Source organism: Glycine soja, chromosome 16 (assembly GCF_004193775.1).
Source record: "Glycine soja cultivar W05 chromosome 16, ASM419377v2, whole genome shotgun sequence".
In the NCBI taxonomy this organism is placed as follows: Eukaryota; Viridiplantae; Streptophyta; class Magnoliopsida; order Fabales; family Fabaceae; genus Glycine; species Glycine soja.
Window position 1 is genome coordinate 2,304,012 of NC_041017.1, and position 19,776 is coordinate 2,323,787.

The 19,776-nt window shown below is 35.0% G+C and overlaps 3 protein-coding genes across 3 annotated transcripts; 2 read left to right on the forward strand and 1 right to left on the reverse strand.

The window, feature by feature from the left end:
- Nucleotides 1-1,218: 1,218 nt before the first annotated feature.
- Nucleotides 1,219-3,080, forward strand: LOC114391057 (aspartyl protease family protein 2-like). Its single transcript, XM_028352056.1, has one exon. The coding sequence runs from the start codon at nucleotides 1,290-1,292 to the stop codon at nucleotides 2,718-2,720; it is 1,431 nt and encodes a 476-aa protein (XP_028207857.1). The 5' UTR covers nucleotides 1,219-1,289; the 3' UTR covers nucleotides 2,721-3,080.
- Nucleotides 3,081-7,538: 4,458 nt separating this feature from the next.
- LOC114390495 lies at nucleotides 7,539-13,019 on the forward strand. The gene is made up of 5 exons (XM_028351231.1): nucleotides 7,539-10,563; nucleotides 10,751-11,364; nucleotides 11,573-11,782; nucleotides 12,239-12,456; nucleotides 12,545-13,019. The coding sequence occupies exons 1-5, from the start codon at nucleotides 7,716-7,718 to the stop codon at nucleotides 12,579-12,581; spliced, it is 3,927 nt and encodes a 1,308-aa protein (XP_028207032.1). The 5' UTR covers nucleotides 7,539-7,715; the 3' UTR covers nucleotides 12,582-13,019.
- Nucleotides 13,020-14,453: 1,434 nt separating this feature from the next.
- Nucleotides 14,454-18,115, reverse strand: LOC114390304 (phosphatidylinositol 4-kinase gamma 4-like). Its single transcript, XM_028351008.1, has 2 exons — nucleotides 16,095-18,115; nucleotides 14,454-14,978 (listed from the first exon to the last, which is right to left on the reverse strand). Exons 1-2 carry the CDS (start codon nucleotides 17,499-17,501, stop codon nucleotides 14,613-14,615), a joined length of 1,773 nt encoding a protein of 590 aa, XP_028206809.1. The 5' UTR covers nucleotides 17,502-18,115; the 3' UTR covers nucleotides 14,454-14,612.
- Nucleotides 18,116-19,776: the final 1,661 nt, after the last annotated feature.

The window sequence follows — 19,776 nt, forward strand, 5'->3', positions numbered from 1 at the left end:
AAGAAGAATTGAGTGTGAAAATGAATTAATTTATGAATTTAAATACGGATGCATGCATAATATAAAATAATTTTAAAGTAATTATTACAAAAATTAATCATCTTATTATATATAATAAGTTGTGATGGAATAATATTATAAATTTATATTAGTGTATAATTTATTTTCTCTTAATTTATTTTAAAATGGAGTATTTAACACGTATTAAACGGTATTCTTTTTTTAAATTTTACAGAAAAAAGTTACTAGTTTTAATTATCTGAAATAAACAAATATACTCACGTTCAGGAAGTTCTTCATTCTTATCACCATAAGAAAAATTTCTCCATTCTTACTAACAGCACTTTTCAGAAGTACAAGCCAAAGTTTCACCAAACCACGCATAAAAGCAAAGTGGTGTAATTACTATAGTTAGTCTTGCATGCCAATTTCTGAATTTTTATTCCTTATACCGGTAAATTCATAATTTCCTACAACAGTTAAATTAATAGAAACCGTAAAATGGAAGTAGAAAATAGGGAATAATGAGACTGTTTGTGCTGCCTTTTGAATCTTGGAATGTGCCTATTTTACACGAACATGAGAAACTGCAAGAATAATAATTTCACAAATCATGTTTAAAACTTGTTGCTTTACACCAAAATAAAAAAAAAATGTAAGAAATAACTTTTACTTTGACATGCAAACATATGTGAGAATGTATGATAGAAAGGCTTTAACAAATGCTTCAAACAACTAATATAATTATGAAATGATTGATAGAAAATTAAGTTTCTTAAATATATGGTCACTCATAAGAAATTTAATCTTTAATTTTATATGCATGAAAAAACATATGTTAAAAGGTGTAATCTTTTAAATAAATCTAAGTACGAGATCAATATTTAATTATTGACTGAATTTATTAAAAAAAAATTGACTGATAGAAAATATCCAAATTTTTATTTGAACATAGAATATCTTTAACCAAAAATTAAAGACTAATTTCTTTAAACTATTAAGATCCATTTAATGAATTAATCTTTCTTAATAAATACAATTTTTTTTGTAGAAAGTAAATTAAGTCTCTAAAATTTAAACAGCAGTAGTATTTAAAAGACAAACTATTTATCAACCAAAGTGATCATCACAAGAAATACCCAAGTTACTTAATCCTAAAAAAAAAATAACCAAATGGGAAACACTCTTCAAAAACCTCACAGCTCCTTATATAATTCCTTCCCACCTTCTAACAACACTTGTCCCATACTCCCATTTCCCACTCTCACTACACTCACTCCCTCCAAAAAATGGAAGAGAAACTAAAGTACCCCTTTCTCTCTTCCTTCTTAACCCTCTTCTTCTGCATCTCCGCCACTTCCATTGCCCCACATAACTCCCAAACCCAAACCCTCCTCCTCCGCACCCTCCCTAACCCACCCACACTCTCCTGGCCCGAATCAACCATATCAGGATCCGACCCGGAACCCGACCCCTTCTCCCTTTCGGTTCACCTCAACCACATAGACGCACTCTCCCCCAACAAAACCCCTTCCCAACTCTTCCACCTAAGACTCCTACGCGACGGCGCAAGAGTCAAAACACTAAACTCCTTAGCCGCAGCCACAAATCAAACCCGACCCACTAATACCGGGTCGGGTTTCAGCAGCTCCGTAGTTTCGGGTCTCTCACAGGGAAGCGGCGAGTACTTCACGCGCCTCGGCGTGGGAACCCCTCCGAAGTACCTCTACATTGTCCTCGACACGGGAAGCGACGTCGTTTGGCTCCAATGCAAGCCCTGCACCAAATGCTACTCCCAAACCGACCAAATCTTTGACCCATCAAAATCGAAAACCTTCGCCGGAATCCCCTGCTCCTCCCCTCTCTGCCGCCGCCTCGACTCACCGGGATGCAATACAAAAAACAACCTTTGCCAGTACCAGGTTTCCTACGGAGACGGTTCTTTCACTGTCGGAGATTTCTCAATAGAAACTCTCACGTTCCGACGCGCCGAAGTCCCGCGCGTGGCCCTCGGATGCGGTCACGACAACGAGGGACTTTTCGTGGGCGCCGCAGGTTTGTTGGGCCTAGGTCGCGGCGGGTTGTCGTTTCCTACCCAGACCGGAACCCGGTTCAATAACAAATTCTCTTACTGTTTAACAGACCGAACCGCTTCCGCTAAACCGTCTTCCGTTGTGTTCGGCGACTCGGCTGTCTCTCGAACCGCCCGGTTCACTCCTTTGGTTAAAAACCCTAAGCTTGATACGTTTTATTATGTTGAGCTTCTCGGGTTTAGTGTTGGCGGCGCGCCGGTTCGGGGGATTTCGGCTTCACTTTTTCGGCTCGACTCCACCGGGAACGGGGGTGTTATAATTGACTCAGGGACTTCCGTCACGCGCCTCACGCGCCCTGGTTATGTGGCGTTAAGAGACGCGTTTCGGGTCGGGGCTTCACATTTGAAGCGCGCGTCTGAGTTTTCGCTTTTTGACACGTGCTATGATCTTTCGGGGCTGTCGGAGGTTAAGGTTCCGACCGTGGTACTGCATTTTCGGGGTGCTGACGTGTCACTGCCGGCGTCGAATTATCTCATTCCGGTGGATAATGACGGGACTTTTTGTTTTGCGTTCGCCGGAACGATGAGTGGGTTGTCTATTGTTGGGAACATTCAGCAGCAAGGGTTTCGGGTTGTGTTCGATTTGGCGGGTTCTCGGGTCGGGTTTGCCCCGAGAGGGTGCGCGTGATGGGAACCAAACAAGTCTTTCACCTTTTTCTTTTTTTAATCATGCGAAATTATTTAAGATTAGAGAAGAAGATTAATATTTTAATGTTGATGTTTTTATCATATTACCTAATGAAATGCTACAGTAAGGGGTGGTTATAGCTCGTTAATAAATGCTTCAAATTACTACTACTAGATGTACTCTAAAATTACTATTAGAGTCTGGAAAACATTCTTGTTTGAGTAAATATCAATTTGTATTATAAATTAAGCTTTGTATTTTTTGTTTTTGTTTTGGTTAGGCTGCAGCAATGCGTCCAACACCTCACCTGTGTGAGTATAACCATTGTAACCAATTGCTCCGAGGAAATTTGTTTTTTTTATTATCATTTTTCCATTTTTTTTCTTTAAAAAATACTACTATATAAGTAACATAATGTTAACAATTAATGATATTATGATCCGAATTTGATTGATTGTGTTAAAATGTTTTACACTTTGATTATGTTTTAATCAAATTCTTGTAAAAAGAGTTTGATTCTCATAGTGTAAAAGCGTTAAATTATGTCACCATGTTATCTTACTAATGTAGAAAGGGTCTGAGATGGCATAAGATGGGATCTGAGATCTTATTAATGTAGTGGGGGGAAAAGTGTAAAAAATAATTGAAAGAATATCTAAGAAACGAATGATAAGGTGGACGCGTGGATCGCTAATCACGGAGGTCATCTTTTGATTAATTTTTCCGGAAGGAATTCTATATTTTCAGAAGAAAAATATTGAATAGACACTCAATATACTAACATTTAAATATTTTATGTGATAAGAAAAAAAATATATTAAGAGTATTAATGAAATGTTTAAAATATTTACGTGTACAAGTAATCAAGTATCACTACTTTTTTGAGAATAAGCTGAAGAATAATAACAATTGTAAATTGTGATTTTTATTAAATTATAATAAAGTATTTGTATGTATAAAATATTACACTAGATCTTAGCCAAAGAAAAATGCATAAAATATATTGCTTATAAATTATTATTCGCAATATTATAGCTATTGCTATTGTTAATAGAAGTTTTTTAATTACATTTTATCTGAGGTCAGTTATATATTAAGATGCGTTAGATGAATTAATTATATTATAATAAGCATTCTAATTAGTTAACTGTAAATTTCTGATAAATAATTTGGCAACTCAAGAAGTTAAAAGGAGTTAATAAATTATATTCAATTAGGGTTTAGACCTAAATTTTAGTTAAAATCTCAAATTTTTAGTGGCTAAACTAATTTTAAATTAAAGTTCCCAGGATAGTTGATTTGCATGAAAACATTGTTTTTCTTCCGATAAAATAGGCATTATGATGAAGCTTAATTAAGCTCATTTCAGTTGTAAATCTTTAAGCAATTAAATTATTCGGATGCTTTAGTGGTTTCCAAAATGCTCACGTCTCTTGTTCAAACAAGAAACATAGTCATAGACATTGTAGTGTCACTTATATATATGGGCTAAAGGAAGGATTCTACAGTCTCCTACTTTTTTGCTCCCTCTATCAATGAATACGAGTTTATATTAATTAATTTAATTTGAATTATTTTTTATAGTTTTTTAAAATAATTTTCTCAATTAAAAAAAGTAATTATTTCCATATTAATAATCTCAATCAAACATGGAAAAGCTAGTTGAAACATGCCCATATATATGATTGCCCACTAGTAGCAAAATGTGAGCTCCAATCAGCATATGCATAGCATAGCAGACTAACTAACAGGCACAGACAAGTAGAGAAATTAATTAAATTGTCAAATGGTTAATAGGAGATAGATAGCTTAGGAAAGAGCTAATCGATTATCTTTTCCATGTCTTTGGATTCTATTTCTAGCTGTGAAAGAGACTTTAATTATAGTGGAGAAAGCACCAAGACACTGCAGGAGTGTCTATAGAAACCTTTTCTGAAATCACAACAACGAACACTGACCAATGCAGTGAATAGTGAGTTTTCTTCTTTCTTTTTACCTTTTTCAATTTTTATACAAATTTCCTACAATTGTCTTCCCTAACTTGAAATTTTACACGGTTTCATCCTTCCTTTTTTTTTTTATAAAAAAAAATAACGATTAGAAGTTGTAATTATGTATCTATTGTAATAAATGCCATTGTGTTGCCCATCTTTTAGAGTAATATGCATGCATCTACTACGTAGTAGGTACTATATAGAAATAAAAAATAGAAATAGAAATTGTTCTTACTTTTGGCGAATTGTACGTACGGGAACATGACAGTAAAAGGTTAGTCAATGACCGTGATTGGTCTTACTACATGCTCTACACCAGTATTAAAAAAAGCCAAAAAATGTATAATAGAACTTGAATTATTGAAAATTCATATTTAAATATTTAATAATAGGACTTGAGTAAAACACACTTACCAACATATTTAATCAATGCTATTGAATGATTGAACGTATAGCAAGAAGACAAGGATGAACATTCGTCCAAATTTCTTAATTTTGAATGTTTGGAGAAGAAATGTCCCCGCAAGTTCATCATGCATGTGAATATAGACTTTAGACTTCAATTATGGAGCATGTAAGACAAAAAGTCTTGGATTCGCAATAAAATATGTATGCTTTGTATTGAAGAACAATGGGCCAGGACCTGCATTCTCTCTTTTGTCCAAAAATATTGCCATTCTTCTTAATTTAATTAATTTGACTCTGTGAGCGAGAGAACAAAACAATTGAGCAATATTAATTGTAATGTAATTCAAAACAAATCCCTAGATTGCCGCATAGTTAGTGCTAAATAACCACAAAATTACATTGTGCAAGAAACTTCTTTCGTACTACATCACCTTGCAAGAGGTGAGGATTTTATTAAATTATATACAATATGGTGCAAAACGAAATTCAATTTTAGTAGAGCAGGTCAGAGTACAAATTTAGTGGTATCAAAATTAATTAAAATATTGGTGAGTTAATTGATGGCAAATGCAAATTCATTCTAGAACCTATGGGAGTTCAAGTGTTCAACTATTCATGGATGCTGATGCAGTAAATCCAAATGAAAGATTGTGTTGTAACTTTTGTTGATCTTTGATAATTAATAACTTCTTACTACAATTTCCTTCTCAGTCGTCCAACAAACAAATAACCAAAATATGTCAATCTAACTCTAACCTCTCTTTTTCTTCCAAGAATCCAACACTCGAGGATCTAAATTCTGTTGACGTAACATTCTCAAATTGACTAGTGAGGAAAAAAAAATGAAAATGGTATCCCGTTTAATTTATGAATAGAAATGGAATCAAATTCGTTAGAGGAACCTTCATTTCTTTAACGTATCCTGGTGCTATGTGTCTATTAGTTGGAGATGTACTGCTCTATTGATTTTGTTGGGCTTCTTTCCACTGTTTACATACCTTGGGCTTTTGACCTTCCGGTCTTTTAATGTATTCCAATTCGTGTTGTTGCTTCCTACACCTCCAAATTGTTTTCTGCATCCTTTCTGGATTTATTTTATTTTATTTTTCAGATTGGTCATTTCAGAAGCCAAAATCTGCCATCAATCCGAAAGCCAAAAAATGAGTGCAGGAAGCAACTTGAAGATGCAAGAAATAACAACCTCCACTTTGAGCCCAAAACAATAAAATCAGTAGAGGAATATGAAGGTTTTGACTTTGGATGTTACCAATGGACGGCTGATTTAAGGATACAAGAGTTTTACAATAAGGAGAGAGATAAGAAGACAAGAGAAATAAGTGTGAGATGAGATGGATGATACAGTAGAGCAAGATAAAAAAATAAAAAATCATACATAGCTATGAAAATGTACATCTCTTTCATTTATAACAAAAAATTGGAATTGTTTTCTTGTAAAAAAAAAATGTGCATCTCAATTCATTTTACTTTACATCCGCCTTTTATAGCTATGAAAATGGCATCCCTTATCAAAAAGCTCACTCGCTCTAGTCAATGTATTAGCATACATGAATTAGCTCAAAAGTACATCTTATCATGAACTAAGTTATGTTGGGTTTTTTTTTTTTTTGTCATACACTATTATCTATTTTGAATAAGTTATGATCTGGCTTTTATCTATTAGACTCCCTGCTGTAGACAAGCACACGTGAATTAGCTAAGAAATGTCCAGTGTTAAACTTGATTATGGGGGATTTTAAGATGTATATAATTGGTAGATGAGTCACGAACTTAGTAAATGTATATCATCTATGTTTTTTTTAGTATGTACCATAGTTATTGAGAAAGACTTTGAAGTGTATTAAGGATATTCATAACTATAACCCTTTAAAACAAAGAGATTGAAGTGAATATTATTTTTTTAAAATGAGTTTTTTTTCATATATATATATATATATATATATATATATATATGACCAGATTTCAAGTCAAATAAGCATATTTAAATAATGATTTAGTCTACTTTACTACAATTAAATTTTATTAAATTATTCTTTTTTATTATTATTTTATCAAAATTAGAAAAATGAAAATTTTTAAGAACTAAAAATAACAAAATATTTTTTAAAACTCAAAATTAAAAAGACATAAACTTATAAAAATTAAAATTATAAAATGAATTTATATAAAATTAAGGAATCATTTGAGTGCTATTTAAGTTTAATTTTTGAAGAAAATAATTTTTAATTATATTTTATTTATATTTAATGAATTTCAGACCAGTTATAATTTATTTCTCGTGATAAACTGAACTATTAAGAAGAAAAATAACTTATAAAGAAAAAAAAATTTAACCCTTTAAAAAAATTAAAAATGAATGCATTTCAGCGAAAACGACGACGTGTGCGGGATCGGTGCAGGACGTTATCGTCTTGCTTGGGGGTTTAAGTGCAATCTCAGCTCAACAAAACAGGTTTCAGCGAAAAACAAATTTCCATTTCTCACAACACACTCCATACACAGTTCAGCAAAAAAAGCTTCATTAAATTCAACCATGCCCTCACCACTTCATCCTGTGTAGCTTTGTTTTTCATCCATGGAAATTCTCAACATTTCAAACCCCACAAACTTTTCAATCCCCACTTTCTGCCACCCCAAAACCCTCACTTCAAAATTCACCTCAAACAACATCAAACCCACATCCCCATTTCGCAGAACTTCATTTTCTCTCTACCTATCACGCTCCGCCGCCATAAAGTTTCAAACTTGGGCGCACTCCGGCCGACCCAGCAACCGCCGCAACTCCCTGAGGAAGAAGCTCCTCCGTGATCACAAGGTAAACCCTAATCAGATTCCCAACGACCCTTTTTCTGTTTCGGGTAATGGCGTTGAGGAGAGTGGTGTAGGTGTTCAGGGTGTTTCTGTTGTTAACAATGTGGTCGAAGCTGAAAAACCAAAGTCTAAGATTTTGCGTGAGTCTGTTTTGTGGAATAAGTTGGAGAATTGGGTTGACCAGTACAAGAAGGATGTTGAGTATTGGGGTGTAGGGTCTGGTCCTATATTCACTGTTTATGAAGATTCCCTCGGAGCTGTCGAAAGGGTGGTTGTTGATGAAGACCAGATTCTGAAACGAAGCAAGGTTAGGAGAGATGCCGTTGAGAATTTAGCTGAAGTTAGAAGTAAAATTCTGAATGCTAAGAACATTGCTAGGGAGATGGAGAGTGGGAATAATGTGATTGCTAGGAATAGTTCTGTGGCTAAGTTTGTGGTTGAAGGGAAGGAGGAGGGTGGTGGTTTTGTTAAGGCTGTTCAAGGTTTTGTTGCAAAGCCGAGATTGCTTCCGAGGCTTTCCTGGGTTGGGAGGAAAGTGTTGTATGTGTTGGTTGTTGTGTGGGTGGTGAAGAAATTATTTGTTGCTTTTGGAGAAAGAGATAAGGAGGTGGAGTATACGGCAACGGAGAAGGAAATGATGAGGAGAAAGATAAAAGCAAGAGAGGAGAAAGAGAAGCTGACGAAGCGCGCTGTTGAAGTTGTTGTTGAATCTTCGGAGGCACCGGTGGTGGACATTAAGAAGCCTAAGTTAGATAAAGAACAACTTAGGAATAGTATTCTGAAAGTTACTGGTTCTGCTGATAAATTGGTAGTGCATGATTCGTCTGATAAAGTGAAAACTAGATCCACAGAGATGGATTATAAAGTTCAAGAAATAAGAGAAATGGCTAGGCAGGCACGGAAAATTGAGGGAAGCAATGGTGTTGTAGGTAACAGGGATATGGAAACGGATGACCCTGTGATTGAGATATCATCTGATGATAGTGAACAATATGATGGTTTAAGTAATCATCAAAATGAAGTTTCAAAGGAAACAACAGATAGTAATACCATTATGCAATCAGTTTCTGTTGATGTCCCAGAGAGCATTGATAATTCAGTCCTGCATGAGGAAGTCCCCACACATAAAGGCAATTTATATGCTTTGGATGCCATAGTTCCTGGTGATAGGGAGATCAAGAAACAAGAAATAGAATTTTCTGAAAATGATGTGCACCTGAAGGACAGTGAAAATGGAAAGCCCTCAGATACTCCTATTAATGGCTCATCTATGACAAATGAAAGTTCTGTGAAGAAGAAACCTAGGATCATACGGTCTGTTAAGGAAGCTAGGGATTATCTTTCGAAAAAACATGACAAACAAGATCCTGGCACTAGCACGGAATGTAAAATTGAACTCGCGAAAGAAAATATTGCTGATATGAAATCTTCAAGTGTTATTGATTTAAATGGCCAGAAGTACCAGAATTTGGAGAAGAATACAATTGTGTCTAAAAGTGACACATTAAATGGAATATTGGATTCTAAGCCTCTCATAAATTCTAGCGATGATTCTGATCAGAAGGATAAGGAAGTTAGCCCAAGAAAGAATGAATACATCAAAGGTTCTGGTATTGAACCTGGATTGGAAGAGCTTCAAAAGGATGAGACCACTTTAGACCAAGAAGTCAGTGGCATTAGTACAGAGACAAGGCTACCTGTAAAGCCAGAAAATTGGCTGGAGATAAAACTCCACAAAGTTGAGCCCATAATTGAGCAAATTAGAAGTGATGCTTTAGATGGAGTATCAGATTCTAAGGCTGCCACAAGTCCTAGTGAAGATTCTAATCAGAAGGATAAGGAATTTAGCCCAACAAAGGATGACTACTTCAAAGACTCTGGTGTTGAACCTGGCCTAGGAAACCTTCAAGAGTCTGACACCACTTTAGACCATGAAATTAATGGCATTGGTACAGAGACACGGCTGCCTGTAAAGCCAGAAAATTGGCCAGACAAAAGCCTCATTGAAGTTGAGCATAGCAGGAGTGATGCTTTAAATGGATTATCAGATTCTAAGTCTGCCACAAATGCCAGGGAAGATTCCAATCAGAAGAATAAGAAATTTGGCACTACAAAGGATGACTACCTCAAAGATGCTGGTGTTGAACCTGGAATAAGAAACCATCAAAAGTCAGGCACCACTTTAGACAGTGAAGTTAATGGCATTAGTACAGAGACAAGGGGCTCTGGAAAGACAGAAAACTGGCTGGAGAAAAACTTCCATGAAGTTGAGCCTATAGTTAAGCAAATTAGAGCAGGATTTAGAAATAACTACATGGCTGCAAAAGAGAGAGTCAATCAAACTTTAGATATACCAACTGAGATGGAATCACTTGGGGGTGTTGAAGATGATGGAGAACTTGACTGGATGCAGGATGATCATCTTAGAGATATTGTCTTTCGAGTCCGTGAGAATGAGCTGTCTGGACGGGACCCATTTTATTTGATGAATGATGAAGATAAGGACACATTTTTTAGAGGTCTTGAGAAAAAAGTGGAGAAAGAGAATAAAAAACTTTCTGACATACATGAATGGCTCCATTCAAATATTGAAAATCTTGATTACGGAGCAGGTAAATTACCTGTTTCTAAAATTATACGATATACAGTATTTGATCAACTTTTAATTTCTTGAAATGATTTCAGCAACTTCTTCTGTAGGATCAATATGTTCCTGGAAATTCTTATAAATATATTACCAAGCATTTTCTTCTGAATAAATTTAAACGTGATGCTAACAGTTGTCTTTAATTCCTCTAGATGGCATTAGTATATATGACCCACCGGAGAAAATCATACCACGCTGGAAAGGGCCTCCTGTGGAGAAAATTCCCGAGTTTCTCAATGAATTTCTCGATGAAAAAAAGACAAGTTCCACCAGAAATATGAACCCAGTGAAGAAGGATGAGAGTGGCTTTGCTATAACATCAGCTGATTCCTCTTTACAAGAAAAGGTTGATGGCTCTACAGCACCTATTAAGAAGTCGAAAAATCCAAAGACTATTATTGAAGGAAGTGATGGTTCAATTAAAGTTGGCAAAAAATCAGGTAAGGAATATTGGCAGCACACAAAGAAATGGTCCCAAGGTTTTTTGGACTGTTACAATGATGAGACAGACCCAGAAGTAAAGTCCATAATGAAGGATATGGGGAAGGGTTTGGATCGATGGATCACTGAAAAAGAAATAGAGGAAGCAGCTGAACTAATGGACAAACTACCTGATAGGAATAGGAGTTTCATGGAAAAGAAACTCAACAAGATTAAAAGAGAGATGGAGTTGTTTGGACCGCAAGCAGTGGTTAGCAAATATCGTGAATATGCAGACGACAAAGAGGAAGATTACTTATGGTGGTTAGATCTTTCACACGTACTGGTATGTGTATTATATATATTGTTCTTGGTTTTCAGTTTCCACTAGTTCACTGGCACACGTGGAAATTATAGTGTTAAATGATAATTCTTCTGGATTAAAGCTAATTATCCTCTCTCTGTTTTTCAGATTTTCCTCTCTGATTGTTATTATTGATTTGCTTTGTTTTTCTGCCCATTGATACTGAGCTAATTTGTTTCTTTTCTGTCAGTGCATTGAATTGTACACAGTTGAGAATGGAGAGCAGAAAGTAGGACTTTATTCATTGGAGATGGCTTCAGATCTTGAATTGGAACCTAAGCCATATCATGTGATTGCTTTCCAAGATCCCAATGACTGCAAAAACCTTTGTTACATAATTCAGGCTCATATGGAAATGCTGGGAAATGGTCATGCCTTTGTTGTTGCACGGCCTCCTAAGGTATTTGTGTGCTCTCACCCATGTTATTGGTCCCATAGATTACTTTAGAATGTAATAATGCATTTGTTTGAAAAATTATTGTAGAGGTTTGACACAGATAGCTTTAGTTCTCTTCATGCTTTTGGTATTATTGTAATATGCAACCATGCCTTCAATTTTTATTTTTTACTTTTTGTTGGAAGACGGTAGGGGGGGTTCTGTTAGGACATTTTCTTAGTGAAATTTTCTTGTGAATAAATAGTTCAGGCACTATAAAGAATTTTTACATGGTCATTTTAATCACATACTACATGTACGATAAATTTATTGACTTTTATAATAATTATCTTAAAAATCATATCTATCATGATTTTTGATTAGTGGACATGTAAAACTCTGTGCATAGAGATTAAACTCTTTTCTCATTCCTTTTGGGGGTGATTATATGAATGTTTTATGAACTTTTGCATGTCATAGGATGCTTTTCGAGAAGCTAAAGCAAATGGGTTTGGTGTTACGGTCATCAAGAAAGGTGAACTTCAGCTCAATATAGACCAACCACTAGAAGAAGTAGAGGAACAAATTTCAGAGATTGGCAGCAAAATGTATCATGATATGATGATGAAGGAGCGGTCTGTGGATATAAACACATTAATGAAAGGTGTATTTGGTTTTAGTGACCGGTCCATCAAGAGGTATTTGCTTTGTAGTTTCATAAGTTTAGAATTGTTAGTTTTTCATCATTGTTTATGCTACATTTACTGATTTCATTTGGGTCTTAAGGTTAAAGAGGAAGTTGAAGAAACCCAGAAAGGGATGATGGCATTCAAACTTTTAACAATGTGACCAGTTGAAGACACTGAAAAGTCCTCTAACCCCAAACATTGAACACGAGCGCATAAACGCTTTTCACAAAGCAAGGGAGTTTTCTTGCTTCCAGAACATATTTTGTTGACCAGATTTTCCTATACTCACGAGGACATGGAGAGAACATGTCATCAGAAGTTTGTAAGGTTGAAAAAAATGATGTCATGTCTGCATGGTAGCATCACTAGCATGTGGTATCTTCCTTCCAACTTCTAGTTTGTGTACTTTATTTTTCTTACCCAATTCACAGATGTTTGTATATAATTGAGGAACATATAGATATAGTTATCAAGCTCCACGTAGGCAACTACTGAGAATGATTTTCTTCACGTATAGAAAATGAAAGATTTGGGGCATTTTATTTATTTTAATTTTTAATCAGTTGTGGTTCCATCGCTTCCATAGCACTAAATATATTTTTTTTCTTTCTTTTCTTTTGTGAATAAAGATGTTTCTATTCATATGCAAAAAATAAACCTTTTTACAAGAGTTAAATAGGCATGCAAGTGTAAATGTTTTTATTATCTTAACTAATTAGAAACCAATTTTAGTATAAATTTAGATAATTATAAAAATCAATAAAATTATTAGTCTGACTGCTGATCCTTTTTAAAAGCAGAAGTGCTGATTTAGCCTGAAAATGATTCCGTCAAATTTGCACAACGATGTTTTCTGTCAAAAGCGTATTTTTTATTATTCTATTTTTAATTCATACTTCTTTTATTATTCTAATATTAATTCATGCTTCTTTTATTATTCTAATATTAATTCATGCTTCTTTTCTTAAAAAAATGGTATTGATCCGCGTATGTGTTCGTGCATTTTGTGTGGTTCAGTATTCGTGCAGAGTAGCATTCCTGTTTTGAAAGCTACACGATTCACAGTTATTCATTATCTCTAACTAGATTGAATCTAATTTATTCAAATAATTTCATGTCTATTTAATCCGAATAAAACGAACAAAATATTAAATGTTTAATTTTAGATAAAATAGTCTCTGTCATAGTTCTCACACCATCATCTAATTAAAAATTACCTTGTATTGTATGATAGATTTGTTATGATAGATTTGTTAACTGTTAGATGAATAACTTAAAAATCATATTTATAATATTAATGCATAGAAATGAATTTTTTTAACATACTGAATATATTTATTTCTTTTAGTTAAATCCTTTGGTATTAAAAGGAGTATTAAAGACATTAATTTACTCACCTAAAATTAACATATATTGGGTCATTGTAGCAACTGTGTCCATCAATTATGGGAGTAAATTTTTTACACTCCTGTAATACCTATGGTCAAGATCAATCATTTTCTATAAATTGTATATTTGCAGTACTGAAGAATGTACATGCATAGAAATTCGGTTGTGTAGGTGGAATTTCATCTTCCATCATGCGCTGTATAACTTGAAAATTGGGCTTTGCATAGTTTGAAGATTTCGTTTCTCTTCCTTGAATGGAAAGTCAAATTGCAAGAGAGCACGCTCGTAATTTTCTCACATCTTAACCGGTTGCATTGTCACATCTTAACCCTTACGCTATATTAATAGCATCATCAGTTATCCTTGACTTGAACACGTAAAAGCACCCCAACAGAAAATTAATGTTTTAAAAAGTATTTTTCTCTCAAAAAAAGGTATTAATTATTCTGCACAGCTATTCATGCTTTGTAAAAGTTTTGCATAATTTGTTGCATGTGCCCATGAAAGTGATTTTTTTTTTGTTGCTAAACAACCTTTGGGATTTTGAGGTAAAATGGTAAAAGGATAGAAAATGAATTTCTTTTGTTGGATCCAAACACAAGAAATAATTTGTGAAATACTGGAAAAAAGTCAAGGCCTAGGAAGTCATTACTGTGAAAATAATGTAAAAACAACCATTTGAGCTATAAATATGTAGCTGAACACGATTATACAGACATTTCTATACCAATTTCTATGACAGAAATTAACTTAAATTAAGAAATGGAACCGGTGATCTAATCAAGGTGCTGGTCCATGATTTCAGAAACAGCATCCAGAAACGTGGCTTCACTTGTGCCAGGAAGAACAGAATCCAGAGCTGCCTTTACAATTCCCTCAATCACAGACTCCTTGTTCAAGGATTCCCTGCACATAAGACTTCCAATGGCAAAGGGGGTCATCCCCCTCTCCACTCCTTTCTTCAGAAGCATGGTTGAGATTTGAAGAGTGCGGGCGCATTCAACTGGAAGATTCCATCCATGAAACTTCAAAAGGGCAATATCTTCATCAGCATCCAGTGACTTTATATAGTCAATGATCTCTGGAGAGTATGGCTGGCGAGCTTGAGGCCAATAAAGCCATTCAAAGGTACAATCCTCAAACTGTTGGAGCAGAAAAATCACGTCAAATGACTGGTTTGAAGTTTAGACAAGATTCAAGGGAAAAGCTATAGAAAATATAACTAAAACCTTCCTCCAACCAAGCAAGAAAAATTGTCTACAACATCTTTCAAAACAGGTATTTGCACCAAGAAAATAATGTTCAAGGATAAGGTTTGCCACTTCTTAAAATATCAGCAATCTATCCAAAATAACTTGTGTAAAGAACATAATAGAGAGAAGAGTAACATGTGAAAAGGCATGTCCTTGTTGACATGTGTAGAGTTTCAAGCCAAAAAGATAAGATACATGCATATTGAGAATTTGATTTTTATTACTATGGTTTAGGTGACTTAAATGTAAAGTGAAATATTACATTTTACTAAATGAAGATTATTTGAATGGATACATTGAAAATTATTTTTATTTCAACTTCTAAAAAAACTTATTTATTATAGTTGGTAACAATCTTAAAAACAAATAGAAAAGAAAATTAGTGGAGAAAAACAACATATGAAGATAGAGTGTGTGAGAAGCGAGATTGTGAACCAAACTCAATTTGTTGAAAGAAAAGTGTCTTTGTGTGAGAGTGTTATCATTTCTTGTAACCATTGAGGGGAATACTTGAGTTTATAGAGTGATACACTATTTGGGGTGGGTTGCAATCTTGTAATCATTCTTGTGATAGTGGAAATACTTTTGAAACGGTTCCGTGGACGTGGACAAGAAGTGTCAACCACGTTAAATTCTTGTGTTTGTTATTATTTTTTCTACGGTATAATCTTTGTGTGTGTTCTCACGATCCTTTGTGGGTGTGAGTAATTTTATTTGTGGAAGCATTGATTATCCAACAACATGTAGTCCTGCTAGGAAAAAATGCACAATTCATTTCAGCCCAAAAAAGAAAAAAAAAACATTAAAAGCATTCCAAATATCGTATTTGGTCAGGAGCTGCAGAAATCTGCAATCTGTAAATAAAACATTTAGCACCCCAAACCAAGCAGGAGAAAACCCAAGTTCACACCAAGAGAACAATAAAGCACCATCACATGTATTCATAGAGAACAGATTATCAATAAAAATAAAGAAAACAACGGGGAACAAAAATAAGGTGCTTACACTTGTGGGCAAGCAGTATCCATGATCAATTGGAATCAAAACAGCCTGGTCATTTTCCTTCTCTTTGCCAATCAAAATATTCCCAGCATGTCTATCTGCGTTTGCGAGTCGCATGTCCAGTACTGAAATTTTATGCACTTCCTTCACTGGGAAAGCCCCAGGTCCGATATCCTCGCAGCTTCCATTATTCTCCATGAACATTTGCAAGGAGCCAATCTTAGCAGTCAAGTCTCCAGGATGGTTAAATCCTTTATGCAAGCACTTAACCATAACAGTCGGGGGAACCCCAGCAAATCCCTTCTCATCACCAAATAATGATCGGCGGCCACTCATTGGATGATCCAAAATATAAGCTGCAACTTCCCTGAATGCTCCCTGACCAACTGTTGTACCCTTCTTTAAGCCTTCACCATCTTCAGAGAAAGGTAAACCTCTAGGGTTATTCACAGCCATTGGCTCTTCATCAATGGGCTTAAAAACAGATATGTACTTTTGCCCGGTTGAATCAAGCATAAAGTAAGCACCCCCTGTACCCTCTGCAGATCTGATTGGATAATTTCCACTGTCTAGCCCTTCATATGTAGAGTTTATCATATTCCAAACCTCAGAAGCTAATTCAATTTTTTTGTTAACAATAACCGGCTCCAAAAGAAGATCCCTATCAATAGCCTTCCTCGGCACAATTGGCTCAACGACTCCATACTCCCTTCCTGTATCTTCTTTACTAACATCATATTTTTTCCTACAATTAGTTTCACTAACATCATAATCTTTTGTATCTTTCAACTCCTTTGCCACAACGGACAACTCATCTTGTCCCGTCCTAACTTCTGCATATTTCACCCTAACAAAAAGATGAATCACTGCATCGTTATATTTACTGCAGATACCATCAATAAGCGTCTGATCCTCAAGCAGCTCCCCGTTACACACAACTTCCTGCTGTTCAGGATCAGCAAAGCGCTTCTCCTTCTTCGCAATCTGTTGCTTAACATACCCGACATCTCTGCATCTCTCCACCTGAAAAGTGAAGTCCTTCCCGGAAGAAGTTCTCACACTGATGGTCTGGAGATCCGACAGCCTAATAACCAAATGCAAAACATTTCCTTCCGTAACCCCATATTCTTTCAGCAGGGAATTGCTCCGCGCTAGCTCCCGCCCATCGCAAACCAACTTTTGTTTGTTTGTCAATGAAGGAAGCCCCTCAGACTTCTGGATTTTGAGTTTCACAGACTCGATGGTATCGCAGGGAAGAACCCGCATTGGAGTCAAAGATCCATAATAGGACAGATATATGAAAATAAACTCTTGATCCAATGACAAGTGCAATGGGGTATAGTATCCATCTGGGGACAACAATAGTTCCCTTGGAACAGGGCTAAGAGTGGTGACACCAGCAGACGACATTTTTCAATGTTGATTAAGGGAATGTAAAATACAAAGAAAAGCTTGAGGCTTTGACCTAAGCCCTAATTTCTACAATTTTTCACAAGACAGCCATGGGATTTGTACAATTACAGCTGCCTGGGTGTGAGATGACACAGACACCTACCCAGATGACCAAACAAGCTCAAAATCGAAACTTTTTAACAAAATATGCACAACAAGGTACAATTTTTCGATAGAAATGATGAAAAATTCCAGACCCAGGCCCTAATTTCCCATCATTTCCCCCCACCAAAACTTAGAATCAAAGCACCAGTAGAGAAACGTCCTTTGATTTGGATCAAACCACAAAAGGGGCAAGAATCAAATCACTGTAAACTCGAAAGGGAAAGCAGTTCTTACCCTGGAGGAGCAGAGGAAGCAGAGAAAGTTTGAAACTTTGGCACCAATAATGGAAAACAAAGCAATGGGGTTTTTTTTTTGTCTTCCTTTTCAATTTGAGTTGTGGGGAGAGTTTTCAATTCAATACTCGAGAAAGTAGGGAAGGGTTGTTATGTTATTGTTGACTCTGACCGAAAGGAAGAAAGATACACAAATAGGAGAGAGAGAGAAGAATGGATTGAAGAACAAGACACAGACGCACGTAGCCGCCTGGTGTACAAATACTAGTACAAAGCTTTTGCCGTAAGAAACATCAAAATACTACTGTATACCATACACGTATACGTATCTCTAGGTACATACATAATTGTTTTTTATTTTTTAGGTGGCTTTTTACCCTTGTGGCCTTGTTTTTCGCACTCAAAATAGTGATAATTGGTGGTATGTTCGAACTTCGGGGAAGCCGTTGCGTTACACGATCGAGTGCGCTCTCTCTCACTCCCACTTTTGAACATTGAACAACGATTATAATATAAAGGCATTTAACGTTAGCAATGATGCAAATGACAGTGACATGATAACTTTTTTACTGTTCATCATGTTACGTGTGTCATGTCACTACGCCTCTGTCGTTAACGGTCAAGACTGAGCATGGTTGAGTTCGGTCGGATTCGGGCCCAATAGGCCCAATCCGAACTCTTAAATAGCAGGCCCATCTCCAACAGTTTCATCTATCGGTTTGGGCGGGTTCAGATTAAGCGGGTCACGGATGGTCCCGGTCACGTTCACAGATTTGGACCATAATTTGGATCAATTTTTCAATTTATGAATTTGGGTTACTTGAAATTTTACTGGCCCAAAGGCCTAATTATGTTCAGTAAGTAATAATTTTATTAGATTGGTCAATATAGGTAATTAACATGATTTTTCAGCCATTACCCAATTTTTTTTAGCCATTGAAATTCTTTCTTCTCTAAGTTTAGTAATATATTACAAGTATTTAGATGACACAAATGAACATGAGGTCCTCCAATGTTTTTTTTTTTTTTTAACATGTCCTCCAACATTAACAAACTTATAATCTTCATCTGTTGATGTGCAACTTGGATTCAAAGCTTCCAATGTTTTCTTAATTCCTCAAAAAAGGCTAACGGTAAGTTCTCACTCTTTTAACTTAAAAAAAGAAAGCAAACTGAACGTTACAGACTTACAGCTCTCTTAAACTTGTAACATATTTGTGTCAAAAAAGAAGCAGCTTGTAACATATATTACTTTAATCAACTTTAAAAGAATAATCAATTGCATACATAGAGAGGAAAAAACGGTAATGCTTCAAAGATTAAGAAAATATACAGTGCACATCATCAATTTTCATTAAAAGAAATCAACATTCAGCTAATTAAATTAAATCATAAAAAATTAAAAAAAATCGAATGGTTTAAAACCATTTGTTTGGTGGGCAAGGAAACCAAATTTATTAATTTTTAATATAAAAAATTTTACATTAGAAAGATTCAAATTATTTTTTTATAAATAATTGTGCAATATTATAATTTTTTTGAAACAAATCATTTTTAGTAATAATAATACAATTACACCATTATTATAGTTTAAAATATTGTGCAATTTGATTATTTTCTTTCAAAAACTAATTTTTTATGTACAAAAAAAAATCAGCTGTAAAGTTACCTTTTTAATTATGTTTACTTAAATTGATCAATATTCTTTGGACGAATTTTTTTTACTAACATATATATGAAAATGACTGTTAGTCCGTTACTATCATATTGTCCTTTTTTATGTATATTAAGAGTTAAGACTTTGCCCAAAAAAGAGTTAAGACTTTAAAAAAAAACTCAAAGTTTAACAGTGAAAAACAAATTAAACGAGAAAGAAGCAAAAATAAGCTAAGTTG

Coding starts and splice junctions, on each gene's coding strand:
- LOC114391057 (XM_028352056.1), top strand. CDS start 1,290: ATGGAAGAGAAACTAAAGTACCCCTTTCTCTCTTCCTTCTTAACCCTC.
- LOC114390495 (XM_028351231.1), top strand. CDS start 7,716: ATGGAAATTCTCAACATTTCAAACCCCACAAACTTTTCAATCCCCACT. Junction 10,564..10,750: donor AAATCTTGATTACGGAGCAG/GTAAATTACCTG, acceptor TAATTCCTCTAG/ATGGCATTAGTATATATGAC. Junction 11,783..12,238: donor TTGTTGCACGGCCTCCTAAG/GTATTTGTGTGC, acceptor TGCATGTCATAG/GATGCTTTTCGAGAAGCTAA.
- LOC114390304 (XM_028351008.1), bottom strand. CDS start 17,501: ATGTCGTCTGCTGGTGTCACCACTCTTAGCCCTGTTCCAAGGGAACTA. Junction 14,979..16,094: donor GATACTGCTTGCCCACAAGT/GTAAGCACCTTA, acceptor CTGCTCCAACAG/TTTGAGGATTGTACCTTTGA.